Below are 13,284 nucleotides of genomic sequence, written 5' to 3'. Positions count from 1 at the left end.
TTTAAATTTAAAATATATTATATTGGTCTTCAAAATCTAACTTCAGGCAGTATATTGGTCTCCGAATTTTTTCTAGAGTTAAGCCAACAAATGAAATACGAAGCTAATTTTGATTTGTCAGGTTAGACACATGACTAAATGATATCGTTTTATTTTGGCACTTAAATAAAAAAAATCATTTTAAAGAATAAGAAAAGATAAAATAGTTTGTATATCATATAAACTCTTTTTCGTCTTCTCGTTTTTGTTTTCTTTAAGCAGCAAAATAAAACGACATCGTTTAGCCCTGTGTCTAGGATGATAAGTTGGAGCTAGTACAATATTTTATTTGCTTACTCAGTATTAAAAAAGATCTAAGGACTAATATCGCATTTAAAGCTAAATCTCAAAGATCAATATAATTTAAACTAAAAAGACTAAAATGATAAAAAAAAATATATAAATCTCAGGAACCACCATAAAATTTTAGTCAAAATTAGTCATTAAATTAATAAAACATGCTAAATAGTGACATTAGAGTTCAAATAGGTCTTAATACAAAAATTAGACAAAAATGACAAATAAAGACTTCATTAATAAAAATAAATTTAAAAACTAATGAGTTATGAATCAAAATTTAAGGTGAATTAAATTTAAGAAACTATTTTAAGATAAGACACAAATTTAAAAATTAAATCTAAATTTTTAATGACCAAATGTTTAAAGAACCAAGTTTGTTTAAGAAACGAAGCTACCAATGAAAGACTACTTGAATGGTATCTCACAGTCTCACACGTTAATCCTTGTTGCTGACTCAGTGACACATCTTTGAGACCATCCTTTCACAGTAACCTCATTGCTCCTAATAAGGTTTTTCTTTCTATTTTTTTTAATTATTCTTTAATAATTTAGACTTTAAGAGTTTAGAGCACGTGGTCCTCTTTACATTACATTATTGATTCATTATTTTCGTGTTCTGTTTCTCATCTTATTATTACGTTTTTACCCCTAAACCATAAAACTCATGCCACCTTACATTCTATTCATGGCTTCAAAATTGGCAGCACAGTAAGAAGATTTTTGTCATGTTAGGCTTCTTTTATGGTAAGCATTAATGTTGTCCTTAATTAATATTTTTATTTGCATTTTAAATGGTTTAAGAGTAATTATTAGTCAAAATAATGATATATACAAAAAATGATTAACTACCAAAAACGCCCCCGAATTATTCAGACGCGGACAAAAATGCACCCAAATTTTACTATCGACAAATATACCTTTAAATAATTTAAAAATGCAATAAAAATACCCAACAGTAAGTATGTATTTTCAAAAATTATCTTAGAGATTGAATTTTGATACAAATTTTTGTAAGCATGATTAGAAAAATGAGATATTATTATTCTTAAAATTTGATAATTTTTTGCTGAGTATGTATTTTTTTGTGATTTTTTAAAAGTATTATTGGTTGTTAACAAAAAAATTACAAAAAAATTATATACTTAACAAAAAATCACCAAATTTTAAGGATAATAATATTTCAGTTTTTTAATTATGCTTGCTAAAAATCACATCAAAATTCAATGTCTAATGATTTTTTGAGAAATACATATTTAATGTTAGATAATTTTGCAAAAAAAACTAACATTAAATATGTATTTCTCAAAAATTACATTAGAGATTGAATTTTGATGCAACTTTTTGCAAGCATTATTAAACAAATGAGATATTTTTTTTCTTAAAATTTGGTGATTTTTTGTTAAGTATATATTTTTTTGTAATTTTTTAAAAGTATTATTGGTTGTTAACAAAAAAATTATAAGAAAAATATATACTTAACAAAAAATCACCAAATTTTAAGGATAATGATAACTCAATTTTATAATTATTCTTGCAAAAAATTGTATCAAAATTCAATCTCTAAGGTATTTTTTAAAAATATATATTTACTGTTGGGTATTTTTGTTGTGATTTTAAATTATTTGAAAACATTTTTGTCGATAGTAAAATTTGGGTACATTTTTGTCAGCGTTTGAATAATTCAGGAGCGTTTTTGGTGGTTAACCCTACAAAAAAATATAAAATATTGCATCTAACAAATTTTTATGATATTATCATTACCGATAAATTTTAAAAAATAATTAAAAATAAAATTTAAAGATATATATTCTCAATGTTTAAGAATAATTTTAATTTTATCCATCATAATTTTTCTTAAATTTTAAATTTATTTTTAAGATTATAATAACTGTAGATTTAACAATAATTTATTAGACTCCATCAATACGAAAAAAGATTGGGTAATATAATTATTAGATAATAAGAATAAGAAATTAAAACATGTAACATGTAATAATGTAATAATATACATAAAACTTAAGATTTCTTAATCAATGTTTAACTCCTTAAAATAATCATATGACTAGAATTACTAACGCTTTGTTAGTAGTATCTCCCAGTCACCATGAATGACCAATAATAGAATTCAAATAAGGCATTAATTAATTAAAATTGATAAGATAGCATAATTAATTAACTTGTGGGTATGTTCTTCCTTATGGTGAGGAATGGTGTAAATAGTAAAAGCACTCCAAGTCCCATAACAATATTCAGGATAAAGAACAACATATGAACTCCTGCAATTACATGTCAAACAAATTAAACCAACTTGAGTTATGTCTTTAATCAAATCCTTTTAGTTATTAAAACATATGTACTTATGTTATTATAATTTGAATTTTTTTTTTTTAATCAAATTCTTGTGCTGTATCTGAATTTCAAATTCAAAGAGTTGGATTTTGACTATAATCAAGAGTGCTTCAATTATGATTTTTTTTATATATATATAATTTAAGAAAACTAAAGAATTCCAAACATTATAGAATATAATCTAAAATATTAGATGACATTAACTATAACACACATATATATATATATATATATATATATATATATATATATATATTGTATTGTTACCCTTTAGCTATTTTCTTATATTATTTTACATCTTATTTATTTATTCTTTCATCTATCTAATTACTCAAATAGCAGTTGTTATTTTATATCTTTTAGGAAAAATTTTAAGTATACCGGAAATACTGGTATTTCAGTTGTTTTAACTGTTGATTTTAATTAATATATATTATATATATTTTTTATAATTCAGATCAACGATTAAAACAACTGGAACACCGGTATTTTTGGTACACTTAAAATTCTTCCGATCTTTTGTATTATTCCTGATACCATATAATAATATTAGTTCTCCTGAAAATTTAAACTGATGAAATAAAATAATATAAATAATTATATCTCAAATTTAGTACACTTGCTAAAATCAAATTGTATAAATTTTATATTACTGTTTTTAAATCGAGTTAGATCTTGAATATGAATTACAAATTTCGATGCAATAAATTTTACTCTTATTATGAGCTCAAAAATTAATTTAGTTGAGTTGAGTAGAAGAACATCATACCTGGTAGAAAAGAAGCATCCATCCTTTTCTGTGACCAAGCTAATCTGCACCAATATCAAAATAAGAAAATTAGAAAAACTGAAACATTAATTAATTGAGAGTAAAGTAATAAATTAGTCTTTTATGATTTGGGTGTAATTTTGTTTTTGTCTTTAAAATTTAAAGTGTCCTATTTAAATTTAAAAAAATTTCATTTAACTTTAATATAGTCTTACCGTGAGGTCAAAGTTAAATAATTAACAGAATGTCTTACATGACAGCAGTAAAAGAACAAACTAAGGTCGATAATCTGAAGAACAAGTACAAATTCCAGAGGCACAAAATCAACCGTAGATGCATTAATACATTTATATATCATTCTTGTTCTTGTTCTCCAGATTATCGACCTTGTTCTTATACTGCTATTATGTAGGATATTCCATTAATTATTTAACTTTGACCTCACGATAGAATTACATTGAAACTAAATAAAACTTTTTTGAATTTAAATTGGACACTTTAAAATTTAAATCTTAAAGACCAAAACAGAATTATGTTCAAACGTAAGAAACACTTTGTTTTACATTGCTTCATCTATTTTTTGAAGAAGGTATATTTGTCAATTCACTATTTTTTAACATGTTTCATCAATAGATAAACTATAATTTCATATGAGAACTAACAATTTCTAACCATAAAAACAACGTATATTAATTCAATATCCATAAAAACTTAGATTCGTTCGACAAAACTATCCCAAGTGAACTGAAAACTGTATCTTTAGAAATTGAATTCGAATTTCTTTTCAATGATTTTGTAGAACGAATCTAATTTCAAGTAGAACATCAAACAAAATTAATTTACATTTTTTAAAAAAGCGCCCCAATCATTTATAGAACGCAAAATAAAAAATAAAATAAAATAAAAAACTCACATTGCCCCTCCTCCAGCTGGACCAATTGTTTTGAAAATTGACATAGCAGTCATGGCAATGCCATTAGCTGCCCCTCTTTGATGTTGTTCCTAATTTTTTTTTTAAATCAACATAAATTAAAGATCAAATAAATTGGAAGGAAATAAAGTCAAATTAAATTATGAGTGAATATCTCATCCAGTTTCTGACAATTATCTTGAAAGGACAACGAAACCCCTAAGAAAAAAACACTAAATTCGGCTCTTAATATATTTTTTTGGGACTGATTAGCTCCTGTGCAAAAAAAACAACATTGATTTTTTTTGGTACAGAGAACTCGTTGTCCTTTCGAAGTAATTGTCAGAAATCGGATTGGAGATTTTTTTGTTAAGGGCCTCGTTATCTTTTGAGGTAATTGTCAGTAGCTATTTTAAGTTTTTCTCATGTATTGAAGCCAAGAACTTACCACTGCTCTATTTTGAAGCAGGAACATACCAGTTATAATGGACACCTGAAAGTTCATAAATAAAAAATTAAAAGAAAAATAATAAGAGCAATATTGAGTTGGTAAATAAATTAATAAGAGAAGCAGTTACCTGCAGAAGGTTTTTAGAGACAGAAGCAATATTTATGAGAAGGTAGAGTGTGAATCCTGACAACATTGCTATGAAGGGGTAACTCTGTAACAGAGGTATGGATACTACCTACAAATAAATAAATAATATAATCATGCCAATATTATTACATGCTAATAATATTAATAAATTAAACGACAAATTAAAACAATGAAATACAAAAAATAATACAAAAAAAAAAACTATATGTCTTTTATTTTAAATAATTTGTTTATTATAAATTAGTCAAAAAATATTCACAAATATCCAACAAGTAAGAATAATCGAATACTTAACAAGTAGTCACTACAAATACAACAAAGGTAAAGTATTATTTTAATTCTTAATATTTTAATTAAATTTTAATTTAATTTTTAACATTTCAAACGTTCTATTTTAGTTGAAAAAATTTTTAAGCGAATTTAATATTGTCCCATTATTAAAGTTGATATGAATAATTAATATATTGAAAATGTAATAACATTACCTAAGTAAAATCAATCCTCTAACGATCACCAATATAAATAATTTTTTTAATTTTAGAACAGTGATAATTTATTGCTAAAATTTGAGGTTTTTGAAAAGAAATGCTTTTAGTTATGTTTTACTAATACGTGAAAGTAAAAAGATATGACCTTAACTAAAAATATTGTTAACATTCACAAAATTAACTCTATTAATTATTCATATCATATTTAAAAATGAGACAACATTGAATCTATTTAAAACTTATTTAGACTAAAATAAAATATTTAAAATATTAAAAATTAAATTAAAATTTAACCAAAACGTTGAAACGAAAATAGTATTTTATTTATTCAACAAAAACTTTTTTTTCAACAAAAACATAAATAGCCATAAAATAGTGAGAGGTTACCCCAGCAATGCGAGCAAGCCCAATAGGCCCAAAAGCTTTTTCCAATTTTGGGTATAGAAAAAGCTGATATATTATAAGACCAGTACCTGAATAAACATAAACATTGTTTATAAATATATGACTATATGATATCAAATCAAATTTGTTCAGGAAACATGTTGGTCCCAAATATGTAACCTGTTACTGAAAGAACATCACCAACATTGTCTGTTGTAAAGTTCAAACCCCCCAATCTTCTAGGACTTACAGCCCATAATGAAAAAACCTAACAACCACAGCATCAAGAAATGTGTAGTGTAATTATTAGTTTTGTAGAAACTTTTTTTAATATAATTATTTTTTAACTTATAAAATTATAATCTAAGAATCATATGTAGATATACCTCTTGGTAAGCCATATCATGGAGGGAGAACACACAATAAACAATTATTGATGACATTAAAGGCCAATTCAAAAAGAGGTTTTCATCCTTTTGGATTGTTTTGTCTTTATCATCAGACCCGGTGCCGCCGGTTTCTAAAGAATCATCGTCGTGGCCACCGGCGGCAGACTCGTCTCGATGGATCCGAGGATGGTTGTGTAGTGTTTCCTGCATGCAGTGATGCAAAAAGTTGAGTTCTGTTTAAGAATTAACTACTAATTCGATATTCAAAAGATTCAAATGCTTAGAAAAAGATATTGAAAAATATTATCGACAAAATAGTTCTTGAATGATTTGAAAATACGATAAAAAAATATTAAATATTATATTTTTTTATAAGTGACAAAAAAACCTTTAAGGATAAAAATATATTATTTTTTCTAATATTTGTAAAAATATAATTTTTTAAAATTTTTTTTAGAATATATATTTAATATCTAATTTTTTTGGTCATATTTTTAAATTTTTTAAAAATTTACCATTAATATCTTTTTGAATTATTTTTTTAAGCATTGTGAACTTTCAGATACTATTTTAATAATTTACTCCATGATTAATACATAATTAAGTATACACTGGCGAAAAAATAGGATAAAAAAGTATTTGATCTTAATGGTAAAAAGTTGAGTCCTCATAGAATTACCGGAAGCCAGATGCAGAGAATTAATACCACAAAGGAAAAAATTGATATTATCAATGAGGGCAAGAAGTATGGGAACCTGCAATAGGAACAGAAACAATGTGAAAAAGGAAGTTAAAAGAAAATGAATTTCTAAATCATATTATATAAAAGTAATTAAAGAGCAGTGAGGAAAAATTCACTTACTTATCCCAAATTGAGTTTTTTGGAAATACATTGGGGTATTTCACTACTGGCTGCAATACAAATTAAATTGTTTAGATATATATACATAACATATAGAATAAGTTAAAAAAAAAATTAAAGAACTGTGTTTCTTAAATTTGAAATTAAATGTGGTTAATTAATTTTTAGGATTAAAATAACTTTCCCTTTACTTACATTTGGTCATTTAGATCAAATGTTAATAACTCATGTCCATAAAAAACAAGTTATGGTCATGTGAAAATTAAAGAAATTTAAGGCAATTCCTGAAAAGTTTTTTTTTTTTTTTTTCAAATGATTTGAGATGGAAAGAGAAGAAAATGTACCTGAGCAAGGTAGCCTCCCAATGCTGGTCCAATGACTAAACCTATGCCCCAAGCTGCACTAAACTGAAAATCAGATCAACCCTTCAATCATCATTCATTCATACATATATATCCTGCTTTAATTTTCTATTCTCATCCCTTCAAGAGAATGCCACTAAATCTCCAAAGTGATTTCTCATATTCACGATTTTTATTATTTTATTCTTTTAAATTTAAAATTAATTATACTAGTCTTTGAAATCTAGTTCTAAGTATCATATTGGTCTCTAAATTCTTTTTAGTACTGAATCAACAAAATAAATGTTGAGTTAGTTTTAACTTACTACGCTGGATACAAAGCTAAACAATGTCATTTCGTTTAATAGTTAAATACAGCAAGAATGAAAAAAGAATAATAATTTATATGATGTGCAAATCATCGAATCTTCCTTTATTCTCTAAAACGACATCTTTTTTACTTTATTTAAAAGCTAAAATAAAAAGACGTCATTTAACCATGTGTCTAGCGTGACAAGTCAGAACTAATTCATCATTCCGTTCATTCATTTAAGGTCGAAAAAAATTTAAAGACTAATATGGTGCCTGAAATTAAATTTTAGAGACTAATATAATAAATTTTAAATATAAAAAACTAAAATACTAAAAATTGTGAATTTTGATACCACTACGAAAATTTAGTCCGATTAATTAGAAGCTTACGGTTGAGAGTCCTAAGGCTTGGTTTTCTTCTCGAAATATTTCAGAACTATAAGCCTGTTAATTAATTCAAATACAACGTGTTAGAAGAGAAATAAAAAATATTTATAAATATATTTTACACAATATAATATACATGGCCTATATAATTTTTTTTTTGGTACCTTCATTGGTCCAAGCAAACCATTCAAACTTCCCAGAAAAAATCTTGTGGTAACTGCCATCCAAAAGCTTGTGCTAAGCCCAAATAGTGTGTTGAAAATTATACTGAAATTAAGTAATTGATTCATAAGCATAATAATTTCTTTTAATAAAATTTTGAAGATAAAAATAATAAAATATAATGAAATATGTAAATTAATTGAAAGATTCTTACACTGCAATAATCCCTATAATTATAACAGGTTTTCTACCAAAGCGATCAGCAATTATTCCCCACAATATAGATGTCAACGCTCTTCCAAACATGAATGCAGATCCTACACAACAATTATTTTTTATTTTATATATAACTTATTAGAAATACAACATTTAAGGTAGTATTTGGTGAAGAAATAGAGACAGAAAAATTGAGACTAAGAGATAGAGATTAAGAGATAGAAACAGAAATAAATCTCAGTATTCTGTTTGGTGCAAAGTGGAAGACAGAAATTAAAACAAGAATGAAACTCTAATTTAATTTTTACAAAAGATAAAATTGAAATTAATTAATTGAAATGAGAGTATTTTAGGTATAAAATGTTATTAAAGTTTCAGTCTCTGTCTCTAAAAATTCCAGTCCTCTGTGTCCTCTCTTTTTTGAGGTACTAAAATACTAAAATTTTAGGGACAGAGACAGAAATTTTAGTACCAGTCTCTGAGCCAACAAACATGATACTGAATTTCAGTCTCTCAGTCTCTGTCTCAATACCTCAAAACAAACGCTACCTCACACTATTAATTGGAGCTTAGATATTCAAGAATAATGTAAGTAATACTAAAATAAATCTTAGGTTTAATTACTCTGTTAGTCCCTATAGTTTCGTAAAATTTTTAATTAGGTCCTCATACTTTTTTTCTTTTTAATTGGGTCTCTATACTAATTTTTTTTTCAATTAAGTCCCTCTTAGTAGTAATTGGCTTAATTTTATAAGGACCTAACTAAAAAAAAAAAGAATTGGTACAGGAACCTAAATAAAAAGAGAAAAAAGTATAGGGACCTAATTAAAAAAAAAAATTTGGTGCAAGGACTCAATTAAAAAAAAAAAAAAGTATAGAAACCTAATTAAAAATTTCGCAAAACTATAGAAACAAGCAGAATAATTAAACCTAAATCTTATTATTCTTACCTACATAACCAGCATAGCCACTTATGTCTTCCTCTCTTTTGGCAATATGAAAATCACTTACCTACAACAAGAAAAATATATTTTTTAATTTTAATTTTTTTATTTTTAATAGTAATAATTACTGTCTTCTCAAAATAAGTATTTTTTTTTTTATTTGAACAAGTGAGAAAAGGAGGAGGGAAATTTCTATATATTCATCTTTCAAAAATGAATTTTTTTCAATGAGATACTATGTTGAAAGTTGAAACAGTGAATTAATTTATTGAATTGATAATATAATTAATTAATAAAAAAAATATTAGTCTTATTAGGACAAATAAGTAATCATCAAAATAACAACTATACTATTGGCCCGTTAATTTCGGAATTGATGTCCAGACAAATAGTGATAGAACGTGAACCTTCTAGCCAGAATTATTATTAATTATATAAATGAAAGTTCAATCTGAGATTTACAAAGCAGAAATTCAAATCAAACTTGAAGACATATAAATAATGTCGAAAACTATGCGATGTACGGGTGTTCATGGTTGGATTGGTTCGGATTTAAAATTTTTTATCAGTATATCCGAATTTATTCGAGCCAATTAAATTCATATTGGATTGGTCAGATATTTTATTAAAATTAATATTAAAAAAATTTATGTGAATAATATATAATAATAAAATGTAAATAAATATCATAATTTAAATTAAAAAAATAAAATTATATATATTATTATATTTTATTTTTTTTACAATTAACATAAATTTAATTAAGTAATCGAATAATTTTTGTAATAAAAATAAAATAAAAATAATAAAAATAGTAATGTATTTTCAAATTTTTAAACAAAATTTTAAAAGCAGAACATTAAAAATCCTAATCAGCCCTAAAGAAAAAAAAAATTCACTTAGACTTACCATGAAATAAAGGTAAGGAAAGAGAGATGATATAGGCAGCGCTGCAAAAACACAGAAAAATACAGAGATTATACATCAGAATCAGACAATAAAAAATTTAATTTTTTAATATTTTTATCAGTTTAAAAAAATAAAATAAATAAGTAATGGTATTGCTATGTGAACCAATAATTTTATAATCACCATGTATGCAGTACACATAATATATATTAATAATAATAAAAAAAAAAAAACTAATCAAGTATGTTTTATCAAATTCTTTTTTTTTTTTTTTTTTGGTTCAGTCACCGTGCATTTAGCATTGGAGCAGCTAACAACAAATGTCTAATTCGGTATGGCTACATTTAAAAGAGAGATTTAAATTAAAAAATAAAAGTTAAAAAAATTAAGAGATAAATTAAATTAAATCTTCGTTATTGTATTGATATAAAATATATTAAATTGAGTTATATTTTAATATTATATTTAATTTAATATAAATATAAAAATTAAAAAATAAATTTAAAATTTAAAAAATAAATTTAAAAATTAAAAATTAAATAAAAATATATTTAAAAATAAATATTATTAAAGTTTTTATTTTTATTTTAAATTTTTTTTTATTTTTTTATATTCTGATCTAAAATAAAGTCAGACCCATTAAAGATAAATATCTATTAATGATAGTCTTCTCTACTTATCCGCTTCTTAAGAGATTGAACATAATAAGAAGATCCAGTTTTACTTATTTAAATAAGTAACTGTCTCATATCGTGGACAACTAAAAAAAAAAATAATAAGTAACTGTCTCTTCAATATTTTTTTACTATTTTTATATCTATTAAAAAATAAATTTCAACAAACTTTTATAATAAAAAAGATAGTTATTCATCCAAAAAGGTAGAACTACTTTGAAATGTGATTATTAATACACTGATCCTCTTCAAATATATACACAACCCAATATACTAAAAATCTGGTTAAAACTATTGGTAATTTAAGTATCGAAATCTTTTGTAGGTATCAGTTATTCTTTACAAAAAATTTGAAAAACGATACCTCAACGCCAACATAAGTTAGACGCAATCTCAAAAAGAACATAAACCTTATGTTTAGTGGCAAATTACTATTTTAAGTAACCTTTGAAACAGTTTTAATTTCTCATGATCAAACATAACACTAAATCTAAATTTTTGAACCAATTTGGTTGGTCGAATGGTCAGCTCACTCGTCCACTTAAGTAAGTATCGGGGATTCGAATTCCGCCTTGTGCATGCAGCAACCCATTTTGACCAGCGGCAGACCCTTAAATGGAACTCCGATCCACGACAGAAATACCGTGGGCAACCAAAATCTAAATTTTTGGATTTTAATCCCAAAATCTAAAAACAAAGACGATCTAAGTCTCTAACGAAAAAGAAGAGAAGAAAATAGCGAAAACATTGGATATGCACTAAAAGAATGAATGGCTTACAGCTGCATAAGACGACCAACCATATGTTGAAGAGGTTTCGTATGGACATGTCTGTCTTCATTTGTTTCGCTCTTTCCACTTTGCAACCCGGGCAGTTCTCATCATAACAATTATAATTATTCTCTTTCTTCAATAGTAGCCCCTCTCTCTTACTATCATCCTCGTTATGATGCTCTTCCATCTCAACAAGATCCAACACAAACAACAACAAATTATGTTTTGTTCTGTGATCGCACGCATAAAACAAATATAGACTCAGAGAGAGATCATCTTTTTTTTTTTTGTTCACATTATTGGAGAGATGATCTAACACGGCTATGGACATATATATATAGAGACAAGAGCAAGCTAATTAAATCACTTTCAAAACGACCCTTTTATAATATATATATTCTTAGAATAATAATTCTAGTTTTTTTGCTTTATCTCAATAATTTATAATATTAATTGATTTGAAATTAATATTTATTTTGTTAATTCTTATATTTAAATTAACATATGGTAACAAACCTATAATTCAAATTTGGAAGATAATCAATAAATTAGAATAAAAATGGAAAATATTCGCATCGAGTTTGTTTTTGTGTAAAGTTATTAATAATTGAAAATCATTATATAATTTAATAGATTTGACTAAATTAATATCTAATAGTTCTTAACTATTAACGGTATATAAACATAAATTTATGTATATTTTCACCAACAAAAATATTAAGTTGTTTCTAAAAAATTTATTATTTCAAAAAAAAAAGAATAATGATGCATTAAATATTTAAGAATTTGATATTAATATATAATTTGTAGTTATAATTAACTCTCCGATATATACACAAATATTTTTTAGAAAATTATTACACTTTTCTCATATACAAATTATCTAAATAATATTTTTTCTATTTATAAAATATATATTCCTTTCTCCTTTTTTAGTAAGATTAAAATAATATACATTACCAAAATATCTTTTAATAATTATTAGTTGATTATATATATAAATTAATGATAAAAATTATTAGTTGATCTAAATAATATTAATAATGGTAAGCAGTTTATTTAATTTATTTTAATATTTTACCACATGATATGCTGTTAAAAAAAATTAATTTAAGTATTTTATATATTTCATAATAAATCATAAAGTATTAAAAATAAATAAAATTTATTACAATAACAATAATAATAATAATAATAATAATAATAATAATAATAATAATAATAATAATACATGCTTGACGTCATTGATTACCTCAATTATTCCCAGTTAGTAGTATTATCTGAGTTCTGACGTGTACATCAATATTCTTGTTTTACATTAAATTATATTCTTTTTATTAAATTTGTACATGTACATCACCCATTTAAATAAGAAAATAATGATGCTAACATACACAAATTTATGTATAAGTATTTCATACCTTTTAATTTGGATATAAAAATTATGCTCTTGTTTTACATTAAATTATATTCTTTTT

The 13,284-nt window shown here is 24.4% G+C and overlaps 1 protein-coding gene across 1 annotated transcript; it reads right to left on the bottom strand.

Moving 5' to 3' along the window:
• Window positions 1-2,263: 2,263 nt before the first annotated feature.
• Window positions 2,264-12,127, bottom strand: LOC107621237 (protein ZINC INDUCED FACILITATOR-LIKE 1). The gene is made up of 17 exons (XM_088486061.1): window positions 11,813-12,127; window positions 10,360-10,400; window positions 9,457-9,517; window positions 8,505-8,607; window positions 8,293-8,395; window positions 8,132-8,185; window positions 7,433-7,495; window positions 7,089-7,138; window positions 6,906-6,981; window positions 6,224-6,430; window positions 6,018-6,105; window positions 5,841-5,926; window positions 4,946-5,053; window positions 4,816-4,860; window positions 4,371-4,459; window positions 3,458-3,501; window positions 2,264-2,615 (listed from the first exon to the last, which is right to left on the bottom strand). Exons 1-17 carry the CDS (start codon window positions 11,991-11,993, stop codon window positions 2,512-2,514), a joined length of 1,503 nt encoding a protein of 500 aa, XP_088342187.1. The 5' UTR covers window positions 11,994-12,127; the 3' UTR covers window positions 2,264-2,511.
• Window positions 12,128-13,284: the final 1,157 nt, after the last annotated feature.

This window comes from Arachis ipaensis, chromosome B10, assembly GCF_059453495.1.
Source record: "Arachis ipaensis isolate K30076 ecotype BB chromosome B10, ASM5945349v1, whole genome shotgun sequence".
Taxonomy (NCBI): Eukaryota; Viridiplantae; Streptophyta; class Magnoliopsida; order Fabales; family Fabaceae; genus Arachis; species Arachis ipaensis.
This window is presented reverse-complemented; position numbering and strand designations above follow the sequence as displayed.